Source organism: Haliotis rubra, unplaced genomic scaffold (assembly GCF_003918875.1).
Source record: "Haliotis rubra isolate DU_JTF1 unplaced genomic scaffold, ASM391887v1 Scf113, whole genome shotgun sequence".
Classification (NCBI taxonomy): Eukaryota; Metazoa; Mollusca; class Gastropoda; order Lepetellida; family Haliotidae; genus Haliotis; species Haliotis rubra.
This window is the reverse complement of record NW_025765037.1, coordinates 1,381,489-1,405,901: the sequence shown is the minus strand read 5'-3', so window position 1 is coordinate 1,405,901 and position 24,413 is coordinate 1,381,489. Positions and strand designations below refer to the sequence as shown.

Genomic DNA, 24,413 nt, shown 5'->3' with positions numbered 1-24,413 from the left:
AAAGAGTCTCTACAATGATCTTTCATGACGTTAGTGTACTAATAATAGCTGCTGTAGGCATTAAGCAGCATGTTTATATGGGCTTAATTTGTTGGTGGTTGCAAAAATAAGTCAGTACCACATATAGTCAGAGACCTTAGCAAACTTTCAAATGGGTCATTTATTATCTCTTCACAATGTGCATAATAAATCCTTAGAACGATCTTAGAGTACTTGGGGGAGTGGGGTGCCTTGTGGTTTGAGTGATCGCTCATCACGCGACCCGGGTTCGATTTCCCACATGGGTACAATGTGTGAAGCCCATTTCTGGTGTCCCCTTGCCATGATATTGCTGAAATATTGCTAAAAGCACATAAAACTAAAACTCACTCACTCTTAGATTACTTTCATTGTGAATGTTCAGAACACCTTGATAGTGTATCTGATATATTGTTCAACTATATTGCAAAGCTGCTAACATTTCCCCAACTTCACACATTTCTCTGCATGTCACCTCACCTCTATCACACACAAAATATTCTCCTGAATGTCATTAGCTGCTCCAGTCAGATTTGATGCCTGAAATACAGCAGACTTCATTCTGCTGAGGACAAACGCCTCATATTCCGACTTATTACATCACGAACAGATGAAGCTGCTACATCCAGCACTGACTTCCCATCATTGTCATGCTTTGTCGGGTCTATACCCTTCTCCACCAGATACTCCACTACCTCTCTGTCCCCGACCTCGGCAGCAGGGAACAGTGCTGTACGTCCTTTCTTGTCCACATCTAGGAAGGGTGCTCGTTTCTCTTCAATGAGATAATACAACTTCTCAGCTGCTTCAAGACTGGATCCTGCTGCTGCATGTACAACCGTTTGTTCCCCCCTGTCTGTCTCCCTGACATCTCCACCTTTCTCACACAGGAACTCCACCATTTCCAGGTCCCCATGAGCCGCTGCTGCATGAAGGAGACTTCTTCCTGTAGATGTCGTCTTAAAGCTCTCTGGTCTTTGCATAGGGCCTTCAGTACTGGCAGATTGTTGACATTGCAAGCGTTAACCAAACAAGTGTCACCATTGCTGTTGGTTCTGTGTGTGTCCACCTTACTGGCTTGGAGGATCTTCAGGTTTTCAATTACTAATCTACCATTACCAAGTGTTAACCACAGTGTGTATATCCTTGTAATGTGAGATGAAGTAGTCTTGTATGTAGGTTCTGGTTGGTTCATGAAAGCACAACTCATATAAAGGCATCCCATTACTGAGTGTTTGACCTGACTGGCAGATGACTTGCATACACTCCCGACTGTTGGAGAGCGCTGCACAATGCAGGGCTGTAACCTCAGCCTCATTCAGACAAGTAACATCTGCACCATTATCTAACAGTTCAACTACACATTCAACATTTCCCCTAAGGGCTGCAAAATGAAGGGGAGTGTTATTTTGTCCATCAGTCACATTTACCCCAAGGCCTTCTTTTGTCGTATCTAACTGCATCAATCGCTTGATCTTTAAGAGACTGTCAACTGCTGATCTAGCTGCACAGTGCAAAAGGGTATCGTTCTGTTTGCCAACAGGCCTATTAAGCCTGATAGTATCACTTCTATTTAGAAGCTCCTCTAGACACTGGATTGAGCCATAGATAGTAGCATATTTCAACAATACCATTTCTTTATCTTGGCAGATTGTGGAGACTTCCAGCAAGCGTTTCAGTATGTCAACATTGACATGGCCAGCTGCTAGACTCAGAAGAATGTCTTTGTCATATGAACATTCTGTATCCAGAAGGATATTCATGAGATCCAGGACATTAATGTTCATTGCTTTGCATTCATTTGGTGGAATGAAGCCAGATGTTTGGTAAAGAAGTTGGATCAAACATTTGGCAAAAGCGTGTTTGTTAGCCTGTTCAGATTTCATTTTATCCACCAGCAGCTTTGTAACTCTGATATTCCCAAACTGGATTGCCATTGACAACAGCTGTGTCCAGTTATGTATGCCACTCCACTGTGTCTTTTCAAACACCATGTCCACCATGTGTTTATCTGCCTGAGGAACACAACACAGAGTCTTGATGCTGTCAGCAGACGTTGGTACTCCCTTGTTCAACAGTTTCAAGACTGCTTCATGGTTGTTGTTGTATATGTAACAGGTCAGTGCTTCATTTAACAAGGTATGTGACAGGTCAACCAGACCTTGTTTGAACAGAAGTGTATTGGCAAACTGCACCAACCCTTTCATGATGATGAAAGACACAAGATATTCATAAGGAAAAAGTTTTTCCTTCAGAAAGATGTCTGAAGTTTCATCAATCATGTCGACTGAATCTGCAGTCACATCTTCAATGATGTCTTGGTTGAAGATATTAAAACAACAACAGCCACCACCAATGTTTTTCGTAGCAAGTTCAAACACTAAGTTGTTATCATTACCGTCCAATATGGAATTGACAAATTCCATGTTGCTAAAACATGGGTGATCTAGTATTTCAACTCTGTCATCCATAAGAATTTTAATAATCCTTTCTCTGAAAACCTCCAGCAAGTTTAAGTTATCATCAATGTAGATAAGAGATTCATCTTCTTCATCACATATTGTGTCTGACCTTGCAACTCTGACAAACTTAACTAGAACTTCAATAGAACACTCGTCAAGGAACATTGCCAAGTGTGTTTGGGCAGCATCGAGAAACACAACATCAGAAACTGCTGTATGTTCAAATTCAAAGACATTTTTGCTCTTCTTGAGATAGGTGTCAGAAAGTTCATTTGCCTTATCCTTGATGCTCCTACAGTTAGGCATCTGATCCAGTGAAATACATGTGTCACTAAGAACATCAATAAGATGTTTCAATTCTGTTGGTGGCTTGTCCAACATCTTGGCATCAAGGCGTCCTTTCATCAATATGAGCAGGAGAACCAAGTATCCAAGTTGATCATTGTCTCTCAGCATTGAGACATCAGTTGTAAGGAAATCATATGCATAGCTGTTTGACGTTCCCTTCTTGGCCTTCACTCTCCGAGCAAACAGTTCACAACACCTGGGAAAACCAAAACGTGTTTTCGTGTCAACTATCTCCTGTATATCCTCCTTTTTCAAATTCAGCCGCCCACATTGTTTCAAAAATAACTTAGTTTTCTCCTTGGGACGTAGAGCATGTTTTCCATCAAGATCTAACATAGTCATGCGCTTCATCAGCTTGTACTTCATTACTCGACATTGACACTTTGAGAAAATATCTGTTCGTGATGTGACAATCAGAGATATTTGGCCCGACTCAACCGTTGGCCACATCAGGTCGAACAGCTTCTCCCACTCATCAAAAACGCTTTGGAAAAGTTACTGGAGCCAAACATGTCATCGATCATCACAATGTATTTCCTTTGGGCCTTTTCAGAATGCCTTTTTGTTTTCGGGATCAAGTGCCAATCACTGGCTAAGGTCAAAACTAATGGTGTCCTTTTTGATTCCTTTGATAGCTTTGAAAGCAGGTGTACTCCAAGCCTAGTTTTACCAGTGCCATGCTGTCCCTTGATAAAGAGAGAACCATCAAAATGGAGTCTCTTCATTGTCCTTAAGGAGTATCTTTCTACAAATGTTGATACATATGAGGACCTGTCGAAATTGTTTATAAAGTCTTTTGTTGATTCTGAAAGTAAGAGAAATATCATGATATAGTGACAAATGCCACAACAAAATGAAGGTATATACTACACAACAGAGTTAGTAACTAATAATCTACCCTGACTTCAGTAAATACTGGATTGTGATTGGTTATTCAGAAGTCATTCAGAGGTATATAGTCACGTTATGTACATCTGATTTTCCAACTCAGTACATTTTTTTATTGTATTTTTTTAAAATCTTAATAACGTGGTTATGGTAGAATGGAGATAAACTTACTGTGTTGGAAAATCAGAGGTATATAACGAAAATGTAATTTTCTGATTAAAATTGATATTTTCTACTTATCCTGACTCATGCTTAATTGCTTGTCTTCTTCTTCTTGCGAACTATAGTGGAACACTTGAATCCCCTTTTGAAGCTCCCTTCAAAAAAGTAGACGTAAAATCTCGTTGTCTCCCTTTCCCCCATCTTTTGGCACGAAAGTTGGTCACATGATCGGCCATGCTTGTCACTCTCTCCGTAAGTTCGAGCCCGACACTTGGATTTGCAGGGAAATCCAGAGTGCCATGAGGGGAGGTTGGGAGGGCTAACCTCATGAGTCAGGATAAGTATAAAATATCAATTTTAATCAGAAAATTACATATTTTTCCTTATCCTGACTCATACTTAATTGCTTGTAGAATCCGACGGAAACGGTGGTGGGTCAAGCCACTCTGGATTCTCTGCTGATTTACGTCCTTATACCCCCTTGGAAACTTCTAATGGCATTTGTCCTTTCTTCCAGCTTCCTCTGATGAGTGGGGGGACCACAACTTGCCAGATTTATCCTGGAAATCTTCTCCAGACATTCTGTGTGGATTTATGCAACTCTATCTCTTGATGCTTGCATCAAGTTGAGAAGTGACCCTACTTCGTGTACAAGTAAGTCCTTACAAGTACAGAGTCCATCACTCATGCCAGCCTGTCCTAGACGTGCGCATGGACTTTAAAACCGTAACTCTGTTGAGTGTTGGCTTTTACAAGTCACGTGACAAAGGGGTGAGATTTATCTCAGCGTCTTTGAGGTACCGTCAATTGTTGTGCTACAACAAGAGGCCCAAACTGGTGGATGCCGGAGACGTCCTCTGAAGCCATGTCTCTTAGGTAGTGGTTGGCAAACACCGTTTCCGATCTCCAAAAGCAGCTCTCCATTATTGTTGAGATGGAGCAGTTTCCATGCAGAGCTAGTGTGGATGCCAGTGCTCTGACTTCATGAGGTTTGGAGGCTCGTGGAGGATCAAGTCCTGCTGCTTTATAGGCTTTCAATATGACGGCTCTCATCCATATTGATATAGTTGTATGTGAGACTTCTAGGTGTCTCCGTGCATAGAGGGATGAAAAGGCGCGCTTTCGTCTCCTCAATTTAGACCTCTGTAGATATATTTTCAATGCTCTGATTGGACAAAAGGATCGATCTAGCGTATCCTGTGGTCCTAATATCGACGAAAGTGCTGGGATATGGAATTGTCTGTCTGGTTGACCGGGCAGTTGATTGTTTGCTAAAAAATCCCATCTTAGTCAAATCTTGTTCTTCCTAAGTCTAGAGCATGAATTTCTGACATCCTTGCCGCTGTTGCTAGGGCTACGAGGAACAGGGTTTTATGAGTTAATTTCTCATATAATGTCCTTTCTAGTGGTTCATAATCTTCACTGGTGAGGGGAGGTAAACCCACATTGAGATCCCAAGCGGGCGCCTTGAACTTCCTTTGTTGGTCTTCAAACTTGAAAGAGCGTAGTAGTGCCAGTATCTCTGGTACTTTGATCAGTTTTATACACGATTCCATCGTGATAACTGTTCTTAAGGCCACTAGGTATGTAGAGAGTGTAGATCCCTTTAATCGTTTTGTCTGTCTAAGATGACAAAGGTATTCCGCCACTTGAGGATGTGTTGGTTCCATCGCAGTGAAGCCTTTATTCCGTGCATATTTCTCAAAACTTTGCCACTTGTCATCATACAAGTTACGGGTTGATCTACCTTAGGCTAAAGTTACTGCTTTGGCAGCTCTGGTGAAATATCCTCTTTTCTTCAAGCAAGTCGTGATACGCCCCATGCGTGTAGCTGAAACATTGTTGGATTTCAGTGTGCTTGCTTGGTGTGTGGATGAATCAGTAGATTTAGCTACTTGGAAGTTGTAGGATTGGCTTTCCTAGATCTTGTATAAGGTTGGGAAACCGCACTCTCGCTAACCGATAGGGCGTGACCAAAATCAGTTGTAACTTGTTTGTCACCTTGATTCCCTGTAATAGCTTTGGTATTAACTCATTAAGCCCGAGAGCCCCATCACTACTCAACACCTGGAAGCCCTCGCTGATTGCCCACTCTCTGTGCCGAGACTAATTAGTGCTAGTCACACCTGATTTCCCTGGCAGGTTTCGGGGATCACAGGGAACTGTCTAGTCAAGTCCTGATTGTTTAATTGTGTCGTAAAGATATATGTTGAAAGAAATCAGGTGTGAATACATGTCGTGTATTGCAAGCTTTATGTAATTTTAATGCAAGTTTCTCTTGTAGACCTTTTGTCGGCTTGTACATTTATATTTTATAACAATATGCATACACATGTATTCTTTGTATGTAACAGATGAGACCCACGTTAACAAATTCTCTCTCTTATATCATTGTGTGAGGTTTAAATTTACAAAACATCTATGACAATGACATACTGTAAAGAAGAATTTACTTTCATACTTTATAATCTTCGACGAAAATAGCGGTTTTGCCGATACATTTCTAGTGTTTACGAATTATTTTAATGAAAGTACTATAACGCTAGTCTGTGACTAGCACAAAGCACATTCATAGCATTGCACTTTATTTCATACAGATTTAATGCAGAAAACAGACGTGACCATACTAACATACATATACAAAATGTATACTACATATTCCTTGCATAGACATAAAACAAAGAGTCACGTGATAGGGCGTCATCAAATTTCCCGAATAGAATGTTCGGTATCTCAACTGTTCAATGTAGTGGCTGGTCATATGTTATCTGCGACCAATCGTATCATGAGATACCTGTCACAGAGGAAAGGTCAGGTGATGGGGCGTGGGCGAAATTTCTGAAGAGCACGTTTGGTCACTCAGCAGCTTGGATAAAGATTGGTTATTGGCTATATCCTTGACCAGTCGATATGCTGGGTTTCGGCTTTATCAACTCAAGCTATCATGTAACAGTTTGTGTATTGTAAACATACACACTGGTAACGATGTATGAAATATACACATAAGACAAATAGGAGTATAGATAGTCACTTTGGCGAGTTTATTTGTCCTCATTTTAGTGTAAAAAGTACAACAAAGCGATTGAAATCCAACCACTGAGTAGAGGTAGTATTTATTTTCATATAAATTTTATGCACACAACTAGTACATAAAACATAATGGTTTGCTGTACATGTAAATATAATCTTCACCTTGATACGAATGACTATCCAAACTAGAGTACACGCATTACAGAATTCACGAGGTGACACTGTACTGAATTATTATAGTGTATAAACTTGCAGTTGACACCCCCACCCCAATATTTATGAAGGTGGGCGTGCCTATATCTTTACTGAATGCAAACGAGGTTCATAAGATTACAGATGTGCATGCATGTATAAACATCACAGAGAGGGGCGTGACTCCATAAAGCAAGGTGTCCAATGATATAACAGCGCATCTGTTTATTTTACACTTGTCACGGGACAAACCTTTCAACAAGGACCTAACTACATATGCATTCTACCGGAGGCTGTTATTTCAAGGTCGAAAGAGGCGTTCAATTATCTCATTACTGTAATCTGCTTGAATGATTATACGCATGTGTATCGATACCGTAACTGATATACATAGATGGCATAACATACATATATAATCATGTAAGCGAACAGTTTCATATCTATTTCATGACCACATTGGCACGAAACTCACGTTTGTTTTTACCGCATTGTTTTTACACCATAGCAGGTGGTGTACATCTTGTGATGAAAACTCATGTTGTTTGTAAACATTTTATACAGCTCGCTCTACTGTTATTTCTTGATTAAATCGTCTCAATTAATTATCCTGTGTTCCTAATTAACAAGTGTGATGTTCACTGACGTCGGTGTCAAGCAGCCAGTAAGGCACACGCTAATTACCACTCACGTGTGATTGTTTGTATACGGTTGGATCATCCGACCGGCTGTGTTCATTGTCGGATTAACGAATGTTTTTACAATGTATTTACAATAATCAGTTGCTAGATTGGTGTGTCGAAGTCGGAATGCGAGAATGTCGGATTAACGAGAGTAATTATCACTGTTTTAAATGGTTCCCTAATTTTTTGTCGGAATAACGTGAGCTGACTGTACTATCCAGCTTTTATTGACGATGGATCAATAGAGACTGAGTTGATTGATACACGTGATAATTGCACCGGATTTGATAATTACACAGATCAAATACAAACGTTTTATAGAATGCTCATGTAAATTCCATAGAAAACTGACAATTGAAATCAACATGAAACTTTCAACAGCTTGAACAAAAATGCTTGAAATACCTTTGTTTGGCTTACATGTAATAACTTATGATATTACTTCTGTCCATGTGTGACAATGTTTTGAATTACCAACTTACTGTCTTTTGTAACAATATATGTATTCGATGCAAAGGAGCGACTTATCACTTTATATTCGCTTAGGTAACATTACGAACTTTAGATTATGGAAAACAACTAGTTACAATTCAGTAAACTTCAAATTAGTAAGTTCAATTATGTTTAATCTATTCGAGCTTGGATGTATAATTACTTGTGTTTATACATTATGTTTCAGTATATGAAACATGACAACGTAATGATGCCTAAAAAGTAAATTCAAACTATTCTATTGTGTTTGAATTCTTTGTATGTCCTTGAAATTTCGTATATTGTTTCCTATTTATTAGGTAGTTGAAGGAAATATAACCTTTAGTAACCTCTAAACCATTACATCTAATTCAATCAAGGTGCATACGAAGTATTTTAGTATCCATTCCCAAGGAAGAGTACCAGGCACTTACCTCTGTAAAAAACATCGTAATCCCCTTTCTCGCCGACATGCGTTCATTTGCTAAACGCTGTACAAGCCTATGATAATGATTAGCAAGTGTTATCAAAACGCTTTAAATACTTCTTCTGATTGATACTAAAGGTGGGATCTCTCGTAAGAAAAGCTAACATTTGCTCAGTACTGCTGAATTGGTTGAAATAATAGGTACAGTGCGAGTTTTAAAAGTACATGTGCATCTCTCGCTGAATAAGAGGTGCTTTCTGTTGACGACTGTATGTGGCTCTCGCTGTGAGAAACTGCTAATTACCTGCCCCATAAACACGTCACTCGCTGTGAGGAGCTGATTAATTTGCCCCATATATGCGTCTCTCGGCCTTGATGAGTTAACGCAGGAGGAGGGAACGCGTATGCGTTTAGTTCTTCCCAAGAGATGCTTAGAGTATCTGTTGCCCATGCTTGTGGATCTGGAAACGGAGAGACAAATGTTGGTAGTTGTTTGTTGAACTTGGTTGCGAACAAGTCTACCAGTGGGCATCCTACTGTCTGAATGATGTCTCTGAACGCCTCTGGATATAACATCCACTCCGTCGGTAATGGATTCATTGGACGGGATAGGGCGTCTGCTATCACATTTCTGGCTTCGGGAATGTGTGATGCTTTTATGTCGATGTTCAGGTTGTCTACTATGCTGAATAGATGAAAGCTGAGGTCTAACATATTCTTTGATCTTGTTGACCCTTGTTTGTTGATGTAGAACGCCACTGTGGAGTTGTCCGTATGGATCATCAGTTGGGCGTTCCTTAGTATGCTGGACCAGTGTAGTAAGGCGTTTATCTTGAGCATGTTGATGTGCAGACTCTGCTCCTGATTCGACCATTTCCCTGCTGCCACTTCGTTGTCGAAGTGAACTTCCCAGCCTTGAAGTGATGCATCTACGTAGAGATGAGTGTTGCACTCCAGCTCTGATGAGTAGGATCCTCCACAAATATTTGACTTCCTAGTCCAGCATAGAAGATATGGTTTCAATCCGTCCGGTAGTCCTAAGGAGACCAGACGGTTGAGATCGCCGTTCACAAACACTTGTAGTGTGCGCAATTGTAGACCTTCTCTGCAAGTCATGTCTTGTGCTGACGTGAGAAAACTGAGTAGGCTCTGCCAACTTCGTAGTGGTAACGGAGAGAGTAGTGCTTGAGATACCATGGCTTGTATCTAGACCCAACTATTCTTTGAGACGACAATGCAATTCTCGGTGAGATGAACATCTTCCGAAAATTCTGCTCATATCCTACGTTGTAGGTACCCTTGCCATGTCCATAATGCCAGCGAAGCAACATGTCCGGTTCTGGCAACATGACTTGAAGTTTATTTCTTCAATCTTCCGATAATATGTTAAAAGGACTTGCCATCAGAATCGCCACAAGTGCAGTGATGATGCATAATTCGTCGTCTCTAGATGTACTGGAATTGCCATCGCTGTGAAGTCTAATTATAGTAGACTGGCTGCCTCGAGCAGAAATCGTCAAACGTATGTTGCTGCAATTCGTCAGATTACCAATCTTCAAACTGTTGACAGGGAAGGTCCTTATGACCCGTGAAGACGGTCAAATCACGCTGTACCCTGCTAACTGGACTGTAAATGGAGCCTTCCTCCCACGTTGAAAAGTTGTTTACGATTGTAGATAACTTCCTGACACGTGAGATGTGCCTGACTTCTGCACAGGGCGTTGTCTCTCATGGACCAATCAGATAGCATCATTTGATTCATCTCAGATTCCCCCGCGATGTGACGTCACCGGTTTTGCAGGAAAAAGATCCTTGTAAAATCTTGTGCAGTCGTTGATTTCTCTCATCAACACTCGGCCTTGTCCGCAACTTCCCGGAATACACAAGTGAACACGTGTATAGCAGGCTGAGTGGAAAACGCGCGAAAGATTTCGCCGCGTAATACCGATGTAGGTAGACTGTTTCCCTGGCTGTTGTGACTTTTCTCTTCTTCACTGAAGATAATGCAGTCGTCACTTTATACAGATGATCAGCTGAAGTTCCATACTTGCTTAACGTTGATACTTGTAGACTGTAGTCATCAGTCGCAATGAAGTGCCTTAAAATAACCGATTGTGTTGAATACACAAAAGTTATTTCAGAGTTGCCATATTTCATGTCTCTAGCTCTCTGAATTCCTGCAAATTTAGATTTGCCAGAGTAGCGCTGTGATGTCTGTCTGATAACGCTGGCCAGTGTATCGATGGACTTGATCATCATAACTTCTCTGGACTCCTTCGTAACTTCTTTAGCCACTTCTTCAATTTCCCCTGCGAAGATATTCGTTGCTGCCCATGGATCTCTGAATAGCGGTTTGGTGAACTTCTCACTTCATTTACAAGATGATAGTAGACCTTGTCTTCGTAGCAGTGTTAATCCCGCCGATGTAGACGCTAGATGTTCTGACTTGGTCTTTCCTTTGGGTCAGTAAGGGTGAGCAGATCATCCGATCTTCTTCAGATGTTGAGTTTGCAAACTTCGCAATTAGGGTTTCGTTGATGGCTCGTGATCTGGCTCAACCAAAAAGAAGGTACGTCTAGTGGTTGTGTCTAGTTGCGCAAGCTTCTTGTCCTCCACTTTATAAGTCCTGATGCGAGCCTCATTGATGAGTTTATAGTTTTCATCTACTTCTGGGGCCTTCATGAACGGTTCCATGTGATGAAGTGAAAATCTCTTGGCATTAAACGGTGGAATGCTTTGACTTTAAAACTTCGTTGCCTTCTTAAAGGCTCAGCTGAGGTTGTCTGGGACATCCAATACCGGTTCTATGGGTGGCAGCGTTAGCGTGTCAAAATCGTTGTTAGACATCATGTATGTGTATGCTTCATTATTCTCTCTAGATGGTGATGCAAGCTCCAGACCATTAGCCATCCAGGATTTGATCTCTGTGTTGGAGAAAATGACTCCTCCATCATCTTCCGGTTTCGATGTGTCTCGTTCTGAAGATCGTTGCCGTTGGTCCTGAGCTCTAGGTGGAGATCTACGTGTAAGCCTGCGCAAGTGCCTTATTGGAGATGTACTAGGTGATCTGTATCTGCGTGGAGACGACCATGAAGACCTTCCTGAGGATCTGTGCGACGGTGACCTGTCTCTATGAGCTGTATCTCTTCTGCGTGGTGTACGCATAGGCCTCTGGTGATTGTCTGAGTCCGATCTGCGATGCCTTTCGCGAATGCTCCTCGTCTATTCCAGGAGTCTCTTCATAATTGTTGCTTCCTTCGTGAATGCCTTCGCAGGTGCTGTCTCGGTTGTTGTTTCCATGAGTGTCTTCACCAGTGGTTCTTCTGCGAATGCCTTCGCGAGATCCGTCACGAGAGTTGCTGTCTTCATGAGCGTTCCCTTCACGAACGTTTTCTTCACGCAGGTTGCGTCCTTCATCCCAATGAGGTGTAGACGATGTTCGTCCTCCTTGCAGACTCGTCTGCTTCTCCGCAGTCTTCTCCTGAGCGAACCTACGTTCCATCAGGTCCATCATCTGCTGGGTAAACTGCTGCATAAAGATGCCCGGGTTGAAGGTCTGCGCTGATAACTGTTGTTGTTGTACAGATGACGCTGCATCTGACAGTGCTGAGGTGTCATCTAAAGAGTGCCTGTCCTCTCTGGTAGTTGCAGTCTGTGTAGATAGGACGTCTGACTGCGTTGATATAGTTGCAGATGTCAGTGTAGAAGAAGATTTCGTCTTCTTCCTCGCCGGTACTTCAGGGATGAGGATTGGCGGCTCATCATAAACGTCTGCTTCGTCCGATGGGCTGATATCTGCGGCGAAGGATCTCGACTTCTTCGCTGCCCCCATTGACGACTTGACTGTAGACTTGTCTGAAGACGGCTTAGTCTTCACAGCAGATGGCGTCCTGGTCTTCTTGGACTGCGACGAGGATTGTTGAGTCGATGACGATCTTTTCCAAAGGCCGGAACCCTCATTCCTCTGCTCTGAAGACGTCACCGGCAGCTCACTGGAATGATGTACCTCGACAGACAACAACCCACGATTATTAACGCATTCACCCTGTTGAGACATGACTTGCAATTGCCGCCTCAACTTGTCCTTGGCACATCTATGAATAGAATATAAATAATTACAAAATTCAATTTGAGATAAATGCTGACAAAGTTTACAGCGGAGGCTGGAAGAACATATAGAAGTGCAGTTAGGACATAGTAAATGCGGATCAGCAGCTGACAACCGAAACCTGCTAGAAATGCAAGTCTTCATGAAATGTAAACAAGTTGAGACATGTTGCCAACAAGGTGAAAAACGGACAAATTTAGAATAAATTTCAAACCATATTGTTGGTAAATCCTTGCTAAAGCCCTTATACAGCTAATTTAGTATAAAAGCCTAAAATTCAAAGGATATGTGCCGTGTAGGGGAACCAGGGCGCTCTCACAACCGTCCACTAGGGCGAAGAAGGAGAGAGTGACAAGTAAGGCCGATCATGTGACCAACTTTCGCGCCAAAAGATGGGGGAAAGGGAGACAACTGGGGTGAGTGATTTTACGTCCACTTTTTTTAAGGGAGCTTCAAAAGGGGATTCAAGTGTTCCACTTTAGTTCGCAAGAAGAAGAAGACAAGCAATTAAGCATGAGTCAGGATAAGGAAAAATTTATAATAGCTCGAAATTTTCTAGCTATAAAACCTTAAGCTACGCGTTCGGTTTTAAATCAAATTCAGAGCTATTATAATTTTGTTATATACCTCTGATTTTCCAACACAGTATGTTTATCTCCCGAATGTCCCATCCCTGTGAGTAAGTTATCTTTTGGTGATCATAAAATTCCTGCTGGAGTTTTACATATATAGTTTATAGTTCAGGCATATATAACTCACCTTTGATGTTATTCAATCGAGATTCACCTGATGAAGAAAAAAAAAAATGTTATATTCCTGTATGTTTATCTAAAAATTCAGTTGTTTTGGTCCATCAGTATTGTATATATCACTAGACCCGTGAAGATCCGGGTAAAAATTGATCTTCAGTAACCTATGTTTGTCGTAAGAGGCGACTAATGGGTTCGGGTGGTCAGGCTCGCTGACTGGGTTGACACATGTCATCATATCCCAACTGCATAGATCAATGCTCATGCTGTTGACCCCTGGATTGTCTGGTCCAGATCCGATTATTTACAAACCCCGCCATATAGCTGGAATATTGCTGAATGTAGCGTAAAACTAAACTCACTCACTCACTCACTGTATATACCACTCAAAACTGCACAGTATGATCACAGTGATATTTAGCAATTCAGTTGATTATTGAAAACAATAACTGATCCACAAGGTGAGCAAAAACCAGAACACAGTTAATATGCATCTATATTTGTAGAAACGTTTGTCTCAGACTAATTTGTCAGACTAACTTGAAAATCTCGATGTAACCTACTTCTACCTCAAAATGTTTTGCAATGTTTAGCTTTTAATCTCATGATAGAATAACTAGAAAGAATGTAATACATGTTCCCTAGACTAGCTCACTATCTTCCCTACTCCTTTCTTTAACTAGATCCTAGCCTAACTCACTATCTTCCCTACTCCTTTCCCCACCTTTTAACTAGAGCCTAGCCTACCATCTTCCCTACTCCTTTCTCCACATTTGAACTAGAGCCTCGCCTACCATCTTCCCTATTCCTTTCTCCACATTTTAACTAGAGCCTTGCCTAGCTTACTATCTTCCCTACTCCTTTTCCACATTTTTAACTAGATCCTAGCCTACTATCTTCCCTACTCCTTTCTCATTTTAACTAGATCCTAGCCTAGCTCACTATCTTCCCTACTCCTTTCTTTACCTAGAGCCTAGCCTAGCTCACTATCTAGAGCCTAGCCTACTATCTTCCCTACTCCTTTCTCCACATTTTAACTAGATGCCTAGCCTACCATCTTCCCTACTCCTTTCTATAACTAGATCCTAGCCTAGCTCACTATCTTCCCTACTCCTTTCTATAACTAGATCCTAGCCTAGCCTACCATCTTCCCTACTCCTTTCTATAACTAGATCCTAGCCTAGCCTACCATCTTCCCTACTCCTTTCTATAACTAGATCCTAGCCTAGCCTACCATCTTCCCTACTCCTTCTCATTTTAACTAGAGCCTAGCCTAGCTTACCATCTTCCCTACTCCTTTCTCCACATTTTAACTAGAGCCTAGCCTACCATCTTCCCTACTCCTTTCTATAACTAGATCCTAGCCTAGCTCACTATCTTCCCTACTCCTTTCTATAACTAGATCCTAGCCTAGCTCACTATCTTCCCTACTTCTTTCTATAACTAGATCCTAGCCTAGCTCACTATCTTCCCTACTCCTTTCTATAACTACATCCTAGCCTAGCCTACCATCTTCCCTACTCCTTTTCTACATTTTAACTAGAGCCTAGCCTACCATCTTCCCTACTCCTTTCTATAACTAGATCCTAGCCTAGCCTACCATCTTCCCTACTCCTTTCTCCACATTTTAACTAGATCCTAGCCTAGCCTACCATCTTCCCTACTCCTTTTCCACATTTTAACTAGAGCCTAGCCTACCATCTTCCCTACTCCTTTCTATAACTAGATCCTAGCCTAGCCTACCATCTTCCCTACTCCTTTCTATAACTAGACCCTAGCCTAGCCTACCATCTTCCCTACTCCTTTCTATAAATAGATCCTAGCCTAGCCTACCATCTTCCCTACTCCTTTCTCCACATTTTAACTAGATCCTAGCCTACCATCTTCCCTATTTCTTTCTCCACATTTTAACTAGAGCCTAGCCTAACTCACTATCTTCCCTACTCCTTTCTCCACCTTTTAACAAGAGCCTAGCTTACCATCTTCCCTATTCCTTTCTCCATATTTTAACTAGATCCTAGCCTACCATCTTCCCTATTCCTTCCTCCACATTTTAACTAGAGCCAAGCCTAACTCACTACCTTCCCTACTCCTTTCTTTAACTAGATCCTAGCCTAGCTCACTTTCTTCCCACTCCTTTCTATAACTAGAGCCTAGCCTAACTCACTATCTTCCCTACTCCTTTCTTTAACTAGATCCTAGCTTAACTCACTATCTTCCGACTCCTTTCTATAACTATACCTTAGCCTAGCTCACTATCTTCCCTACTCCTTTCTCCACCTTTTAAAAAGAGCCTAGCCTACTATCTTCCCTACTCCTTTCTCCACATTTTAACTAGAGCCTAGCCTAGCTTACTATCTTCCCTACTCCTTTCTATAACTAGATCCTAGCCTAGCTCACTATCTTCCCTACTCCTTCCCCCACCTTTTAACTAGATCCTAGGCTAGCTCACTATCTTCCCTACTCCTTCCCCCACCTTTTAACTAGATCCTAGCCTAGCTCACTATCTTCCCTACACCTTCTCCCACCTTTTAACTAGATCCTAGCCTAGCTCACTATCTTCCCTACTCCTTCCCCCACCATTTTAACTAGATCCTAGCCTAGCTCACTATCTTCCCTACTCCTTCCCCCACCTTTTACCTAGAGCCTAGGCTACTCCACCATCTTCCCTATTCCTTTCTCCGCCTTTTAACTAGAGCCTAGCCTAGTTCACCAACTTCCCTGCTCCTTTCCTTTCTCCACCTTTTAACTAGAGCCTAGCCTAGCTCACTATCTTAACTACTCCTTTCTCCACCTTTTAACTGGAGCCTAGCCTAGTCCACCATCTTCCCTACTCCTTTCTCCACCTTTTAACTAGAGCCTAGCCTAGTCCACCATCTTCCCTATTCCTTTCTCCACCTTTTCAACTAGACCCTAGCCTAGCCTGCCATCTTCCCACTCCTTTCTCCACCTTTTAACTAGAGCCTAACCTAGTCCACCATCTTCCCTACTCCTCTCTCCACCTTTTAACTAGAGCCTAGCCTAGGCCACTATCTTCCCTACCCCTATCTCCATCTTTAAACTAGAGCCTAGCCTAGGCCACTATCTTCCCTACCCCTATCTCCATCTTTAAACTAGAGCCTAGCCTAGTCCACCATATTCCCTACTCCTCTCTCCACCTTTTAACTAGAGCCTAGGCTAGTCCACCATCTTCCCTATTCCTTTTCCCATCTTTTAACTAGAGCCTAACCTAGTTCACCAACTTCCCTGCTCCTTTCCTTTCTCCACCTTTTAACTAGAGCCTAGGCTAGCACACGATCTTCCCTACTCCTTTCTCCACCTTTTAACTAGAGCCTAGCCTAGCTAACTATCTTCCCTACTCCTTTCTATAACTAGATCCTAGCCTCGCTCAATGACTTCCCTACTCCTTTCTCCACCTTTTATCTAGAGCCTAGCCTAGTCCACCATCTTCCCCACTCCTTTCTCCACCTTTTAACTAGAGCCTAGCCTAGCCCACCCCACTATCTTCCCCACTCCTTTCTCCACCTTTTAACTAGAGCCTAGCCTAGCCCACCTTCTTTCCTACTTTTTTCTCCACCTCTTCACTAGATCCTAGCCTAGTTCACTATCTTCCCTACTCCTTTCTATAACTAGATCCTAGCATAGCTCAATATCTTCCCTACTCCTTTCTCCACCTTTTCACTAGAGCCTAGCCTAGCCCACCATCTTTCCTACTCCTTTCTCCACCTTTTCACTAGAGCCTAGGCTAGTCCGCCATCTTCCCTGCTCCTTTCCTTTATCCATCTTTTAACTAGAGCCTAGGCTAGTCCACTATCTTCCCTACCACTTTCTCCATCTTTTAACTAGATCCTAGCCTAGCTCACTATCTTAACTACTCCTTTCTCCACCTTTTAACTAGAGCCTAGCCTACTGTCTTCCCTCCCAAACTGAAAATTGGTAGTACATGGTAGTGAATATGGGCAAATACCATTATGGCCAGGTCTAACCTGATACATCCACACACTTCAAATATGGTGAGCCTAGCCTATGGTCTTCCCTAATCCTTTTACTACCTTTTAAATACAACCAAGCCTATGGTTTTCCCTACTACTTTGTACAACGTTTTAACTAGAGCCTTGCCTACCGGCTTACCTACCACTTATTACCATTCTGGAAAACATGGCCCTGCCAACTCTGACACTTGATGTTTACCCTGTGCTTTGGTAACCTCAGCCTGCCCTACTCTCACCAGGCACTTACTGACTGATGTGCCTGAAAAGTAACCTCCACATTGGAACCTCAGACCAGGCCTTCTCTTACACCTGACATTTATCTATCACCTCATTAACTCATCCCTCGTCTAGGCTTTTAACTGATGTTTACTTATACAGTGAAGCCCCGTTAGTCCGGACTCTGATAATCCGGATGTCTCGCCTCCCGGACGATTTTAGCTTGTTACCAATCTATGCCTAATTAATTTGCCTCAATAATCCGGAAATTCGGTTTCCGGAACGGGACGGTAAGTAGCTGTAACCAATCAGTAAAATAAACAGTAAATTGCTTCACAGTCCGGACGCTGTAAGTCGTGTTCACGAACCATAACAACACCCCATGGCGATGTTTACTTAACTGGCCATAAACAATCAAAACTTGGTGTCAAGGAGTTGACAAGATGAACTCTTGTTAACTTTTGAGAAATGTGGATTAAGGGTACTATGTTAACTATGGTAACCTGTGCTTAGCCTACACAAGGCCCTGATGTTTATTGACTACCATGGAAACTATGGGCCAAGCCTGCTCCTTAACTGTCTCCTTAGCAACTCAAGTCAAGCTTACTTTCTCCCTGATGTTAACTTACCTTGTTGGTAACTTGGGCCTTGAACACCTTTAGCTTCATGAAAATTTGCTGTTTTATAATAGTGTTGTTGTTGCACAATCATCACTGCAACGAAACAAAAAAGGATGTATATTTCTTAGATTATAGCATTAGCTGACTTGTGTTTTTCACTAACATACTGCATAGTTAGGTTTTATCATAAAAACTCCAATCAGTATATATTAACAGATTCATAATGTAAATAAAAATAAACTCAACATTGTTTATACTATATGGATATATTTTGTCCTCTCATGTAATGAACAACTTACTTGGGGCACTACTGGTCATAAACGGTTGTTGAGAATGTTGTTCCTGGTAGGGGGTACACTGATACCCTGAGGCCATCCCGCCAGGATCATGACCACCTTTAGCTATCTGGTCCCATGGATACGCCATGTCTTTTCCACCAAAGTGTGATGGCCCAGTTGCCATGGGAAACGTAGCGGATGGCTGTGGATGAACATACGGAGGGAGCTGTTGCTGAGACATTGGTGTCCCTCCAGCTGACAAGTGCTGCTCCGGCTGAACCTGGGGGTCTTGTGAAATCTCATCATGAGCAGACGCTGTACATGTTCCATCCAACTGTACTGGCTCCTCTGACACAACAGCAGCCCTGGGTGTTATCTGTTCCGTGGTATTCTCATGAACTGGGTGACAGGAATGAGACATAGATCCCAGTTCGTCAGTAGATCTGTGAAGCTCTAGTCCTCCTGCCATTTGGGGGATGCTGTCAGGAGGGGTACTGATTTCTCCATCCATTGAAGGACTCGCTTCGGAGGTTGAGCACATCTTTGGTTTCTTATCCCCCGACATGTTCCATAAAAACTACGTGTCTGCTGACCTTAAACCATCAGCCTGCGAATTAAAATCAGAGACAATGAAATGAGACAGAGTGAATGTTGAAGAGTATAAATAGGGGTGTGGAAGCCAAAGGTGAGAGTACTAATGGTGTGAAGAAACAAGATGTGAAAGCACTGTCAGAAACAGGACCTGGAAGCACTGGTGTGAAAAAGAAACTGGACGTGAAAACACTGGTGTTGGGAAGAAATGAGATGTGAAAGCCCTGATGCCAGAAAAAAAGCACTTGAGAAAGGGAGGCTGTACATGCAGATGTGAAAGCAAGCATGTATACTGAACAACATTAGAAACGCACCACCCATATAATACAAATTTTACCCGTCCCACTGAAATGTACCCATATCTGAGCATTGTTGGTGCATTTTAGTGTGGTGTGTTTCTAATGTTGTTCAGTATATAAAAGGATGTGGATGAGAAAGCACTGATGTAAGGGAGGATCTACATGTGAAACCACTGATGTAAAGGAGGATCTGTGTGTTAAACCACTGTTGTAAAGGAGGATCTATATCTGATTTCATATGCTGAATATGGATCTATGTCAGAGATTTTACAAATCAAAGTTACATGTATGGAAAATGAATTTAATGATCATTAAGCTTTCACAATAATCACAACAGTTTGAAAAAACCCAAAGTGGCTTAGTTATTTGCCTTAGTCTGAGAGTTTGGGTTCGAATACAAGAATCTGTGAGGTGAGGTGAAATTGGGTTTAACGTCGTACTTGAGAATATTTCGCTCATATGATGACGTGCATGCGTGTATATGTGTATGTGCGGCTGCTTGTACTAGCCCAGACTGAAACTGGTTTTATAGTGCTAGCCCACTGAGATACCATGCCGCAGTGAAGCATTAATTCCCCACTCAGACACATTATACTGACTCCGAGCCGACCAGTCCTTGTTGTACCCATTAATGCCAAGCGCCAGGCAGGGACCAACAAGTACCATATATTACGTCTTTTGGTATGACGCGGTCTGGGATCGAACCCACGACCTAACGCTCTCCGGCCTAGAATCTGTATTTCACTGAGTAAGTGTAATCCCAAATACAACATATGTTATATATATTTAACCACTTTCTGAAAGGCATGGAGTATTTACTGCAAATTACCAAAAGTTTGCTTTTCCCCTCAATGAAACATCAAACATGCTGGTTAAATATAAAATCATATATGAAAACACGTGAAACACAAGCCCACTATTCGGTTCTTTGAAAATTGCAAATGTATGACAATTACAGCTGGCAATTGTATAATTACATTAAGCAATTAATCCCAATATAATCCACAATATAATCCACAGACTTTGTGCTATGTGATGTTACAAAATGTATTTATTTTCATTACGAAACTTGATCCTACATACATTGTATTGAAATTGTATTGACAAATGTGTAGAAATATTTTGGCTTATTACAGCTGATTGTATTCTATATTGAAACTAATTGTAACGCTTCCTGAAGCTACATATGCTGCATGTTCCTTTTAATTATATCATTGTATTAATATTTCATAGATAATATATATCTCCAGATATATTTAACTAGGCAGTGGTTATATAAGGTTATTAACATTGAATGTTTTATATGCATTATGTAAACTTAAAACTATGTGTACATATTTATTAGTTAATATTTCAGATTTTCCTCATGTCATAATTTCCTTGTTGAAGGTGGCCTCATCTACACAAATGAGTTAACATACGCCTAACACCCCACAACCGTTTGTATCAATTTTGTATTCATTGTGATTATGCAAACATTGCACTGCCAAGGTCATACATATTGTTGCCAAACTAAAGCAACATTGCCCTCAAAGTATGCCTATGCCTTGATCAATTACTTTTTTCAGGTCCATGACCCCAATTAAGTCTATAAGTGCATATCTCAAACGGAATTATTCATATCACGATTCACAAATTCTACATCACCAATTCAAAGGCTATAAATAGAATGGGATTTCCCAATCGGAAATTTCTTTCCCAGAAAAGGGAAATTCAAAGAGGTTCACAAATTTTGATGAAAACCAAGTTATCCCGACATTTACTCATCACATTGGAAGCTGTTATTCAGGCGTCACTGATGTATGCCTTGGAGGAAGGGAGGACGATACGTTTGACACGTAAAGGTTGAACAAATATAGTTCCTGGACCCATGCGGGTGCATCTAATGTGACCAGTTAGATCATAGCTAGACCCTATATGTTCTGGAAAGATCCCACAGAGAGCGTTATACTGTCTACCTGTACTGTCACCATTCAAAGAGCTCTATATCTTGTAACACTCGATGAAGAAGTGGTGATTTCCAAGGACGACACAGACAGGCATTGGCAGCATGCAAAGCGACACCGCGGGCGATCAGAGTTGTCGTTCTTTGTTACCGGATCACTGGGATAGTATTGGATTGTAGGTGGGGTGAGGTGAAATTGGGTTTTACGTCGTAATTGAGAATATTTCGCTCATATGACGACGTGCACACGTGTGTATGTGTATGTGCGGCTGCTTGTACTAGCCCAGACTTAAGCTGGTTTTATAGTGCTAGCCCACTGAGATACCATATGCCGCAGTGAAGCATATATACCCCACTCAGACACATTATACTGACTCGAGCCGACCAGTCCTTGTTGTACCCATCAATGCCGAGCGCCAGACAGAGACCAACAAGTACCATATTTTAACGTCTTTTGGTATGGCGCGACCGGGGATCGAACCCACGACCTTCCGCTCTCCGGGCGGACGCTCTAACCACTACACTACGGAGGCGGTCTTATCGGATTGTACACCCTTGAAGAAATATAACATGAAGTAATGTAGTTAAATGGCGTGAAATGATATCACCACTATTCACTGAGAATATATATCCGTACGAAAACCCATAACACGAGGATATCAGTGCAACAAAATATATATAAAGAATATTCACGACCATATGTTACCATGCATGTCGCTCTAAAAAGAAAATTCATGAGTGGTGCAGCTTGGAATGGAACTATTGAATCTTTGTCATTAATAAGTCTGGACGGTTGTTTATGGCAGGTATATAAAGCTTGAAGTGATCTGTCAATCCAAAGATTATTAAAACAATTCGAAACAATAATACTATCCTTACATCCTAAGGGACGCAACTCTATGCAGCTCACTTGGCCGCATCAAACAAATCGAGCGGAGAAGACATAATACTTGACGAAGAGTGAATTTCGCACTCCGCAATAATCCAGCTATATGGCGGCTTGACAAAGAGTGCGTGAGTGAGTTTATTTTTACGCCGCTTTTAGCAATATTTCAGCAATATCACGGCGGCTTGACAAAGAAGTATGACAAGTGAACACATAGAAAGACCTGCATTAGAATAGGTCTAAAGCTATGTGTTTATGACAGCAAGATATTCTGTAAACGTGTATCATTGTGCCGAGGTGATTCTGCTGAAATGTATTGCTTAATTTTTATTAGATTCTATGACGTTAAACATCATTCATCCACAGACTTTGTAAGATGGTGATCGTGACACATGCAGAGACACCCGATCCAGGAAATATTACCTACTACTAGCAGGTCTTTGTTAGCAACTGTTAGCTGCTACTAGCAGTTACAAAGACAGCCTTTCTGCCCCTGGAGACTAACAATTACTGCTACTACTAGCTAACAGACACTACATGAAATATTATGACCATATTAGGCATCGTTATATTTCGAATCCAAAGCACGCCATATTGGGCCGAGGAAACACACAGTAGGTTGTGCAGTTTATTTAACTGTAGTTTACAAATCATGAAGCACAGTGCCTTATCGTGTTTGATTTTGCGTGTGTACATGTGATATTTGCGTTTCCAACTGGTATACTGTATATTATTTACGGATTACAAAGGTACCGTGTGTATCTAAAATTTGCAGTTGTCTAATGAATGTTTTCACTTTTCAAGTGTGCTCTTTATTATCTTCTCTACTCTTGGCCATACATTAACTGTCCACCAACCAATATTGATGTATGTATCTAGGCTACATTAAATTTTAACTGTATAATTAAATGTGGGGGAAATAGGTGAAAAATGGTAACCCCTCTCGTTTAAAAAAAATTGTTTCGTTTCTTTATCATTTCGAAATATATACCTTTTTTCTGTCACCGAAGTACATGAACCTGCATTTACTGTAAAATAAGCCAACAATATTAAACGATTCTGTGATTTTTACATTTTGCATAGATCACTAATTGGTATCCTATCTTAGTCACCCAATTCGTTGGTTTCGCATTAATTTTCTGTCATACACTTGTCGGCCATAGATGGCCTTGACATTAAGTGACCTTTTTACAACCTCTAAAACTATTCTTAACAATTTACTGTTCCGTACATCATCCAAAATATAGGATTATTGCAAAGTTCATATTTCGCGCCCATTAGCAAACAGTCAAAATCTTACAGTATATTATATTTTCCACCCAATGGCCCAATTTCGTTTCTGCGGATCCGCTCAGATCACTTGAATGTCAAGGCCATCTATGGCCGACAAGTGAGTATGATTACCGATGGTTTTGGAGAAAATGTCTGCTTACTGTCGAGGAAATGATTTGTAGATGTTGCAATAAGTTTTTAGACCCGTGGAATGCCGCTGCGGATCGAATCTAGCCCTACATAGGTGCTGTCAACGTGGCTGGAATTAATAAACGAATTTAAAAGGCGAGTTTTCACTGTTTTGGGTGATCCGTGAGTTTGGCTTGGAATTGCAGAGGTAGCTTTTTTCGGGGAGTCGTGGCGTATAACTTTTGAAATAATTATCCGATTGTGACCATTTATAGCTCATTTTGTAGGGAAATCATCTCGCTTTGATCCGAAGGCCTCGACGGGGCCTTAAGAATAGTTTACGTGGTGAAATCTAACTTAGATTGAGGAGGGTGAGGTTCCGTCGTTACATCCCTTTCCTTTTATATAGTACTAGGGTAGGGTCTATGTACCTATTTGCCTTTCTAACGCTGTTTCTAAGCGTGACACGCCCCTGTGCTGTCATCATTGTGATTATCTTAAGCATTATTCATATTATGTCTAAAATATGTCTGAATGAATGTGTTTTTCTTAGAAAAATGCTCATCACAAGGACAAGGACAGTGGTTGCCCCCTATCGCAAGATAGGTGCAAGGGGGAATATTATAAAAGGCAAGGTGTCCTTGCACAGG

General features: G+C 41.5%; 2 protein-coding genes and 1 long non-coding RNA gene across 5 annotated transcripts; all 3 read right to left on the bottom strand.

Moving 5' to 3' along the window:
* Positions 1-409: 409 nt before the first annotated feature.
* LOC124291332 lies at positions 410-21,604 on the bottom strand. 3 transcript variants are annotated; one of them, XM_046728314.1, is made up of 5 exons: positions 21,490-21,603; positions 18,663-19,248; positions 18,373-18,456; positions 13,546-13,572; positions 410-3,633 (listed from the first exon to the last, which is right to left on the bottom strand). In XM_046728314.1, the coding sequence occupies exon 5, from the start codon at positions 3,276-3,278 to the stop codon at positions 1,134-1,136; it is 2,145 nt and encodes a 714-aa protein (XP_046584270.1). In that variant the 5' UTR covers positions 3,279-3,633; positions 13,546-13,572; positions 18,373-18,456; positions 18,663-19,248; positions 21,490-21,603; the 3' UTR covers positions 410-1,133. The 3 variants fall into 3 exon arrangements, with proteins under 3 accessions (XP_046584270.1, XP_046584285.1, XP_046584277.1); XM_046728329.1 differs by having other exon boundaries at positions 3,059-3,633; positions 21,521-21,604; XM_046728321.1 differs by having other exon boundaries at positions 3,059-3,633.
* Positions 576-1,001, bottom strand: LOC124291650 (transient receptor potential cation channel subfamily A member 1 homolog). Its single transcript, XM_046728703.1, has one exon. It carries the CDS (start codon positions 999-1,001, stop codon positions 576-578), a length of 426 nt encoding a protein of 141 aa, XP_046584659.1.
* LOC124291402 lies at positions 15,363-16,417 on the bottom strand. The gene is made up of 3 exons (XR_006902207.1): positions 16,358-16,417; positions 15,792-15,885; positions 15,363-15,462 (listed from the first exon to the last, which is right to left on the bottom strand). It is a non-coding gene; the product is annotated as an uncharacterized LOC124291402 (long non-coding RNA).
* Positions 21,605-24,413: the final 2,809 nt, after the last annotated feature.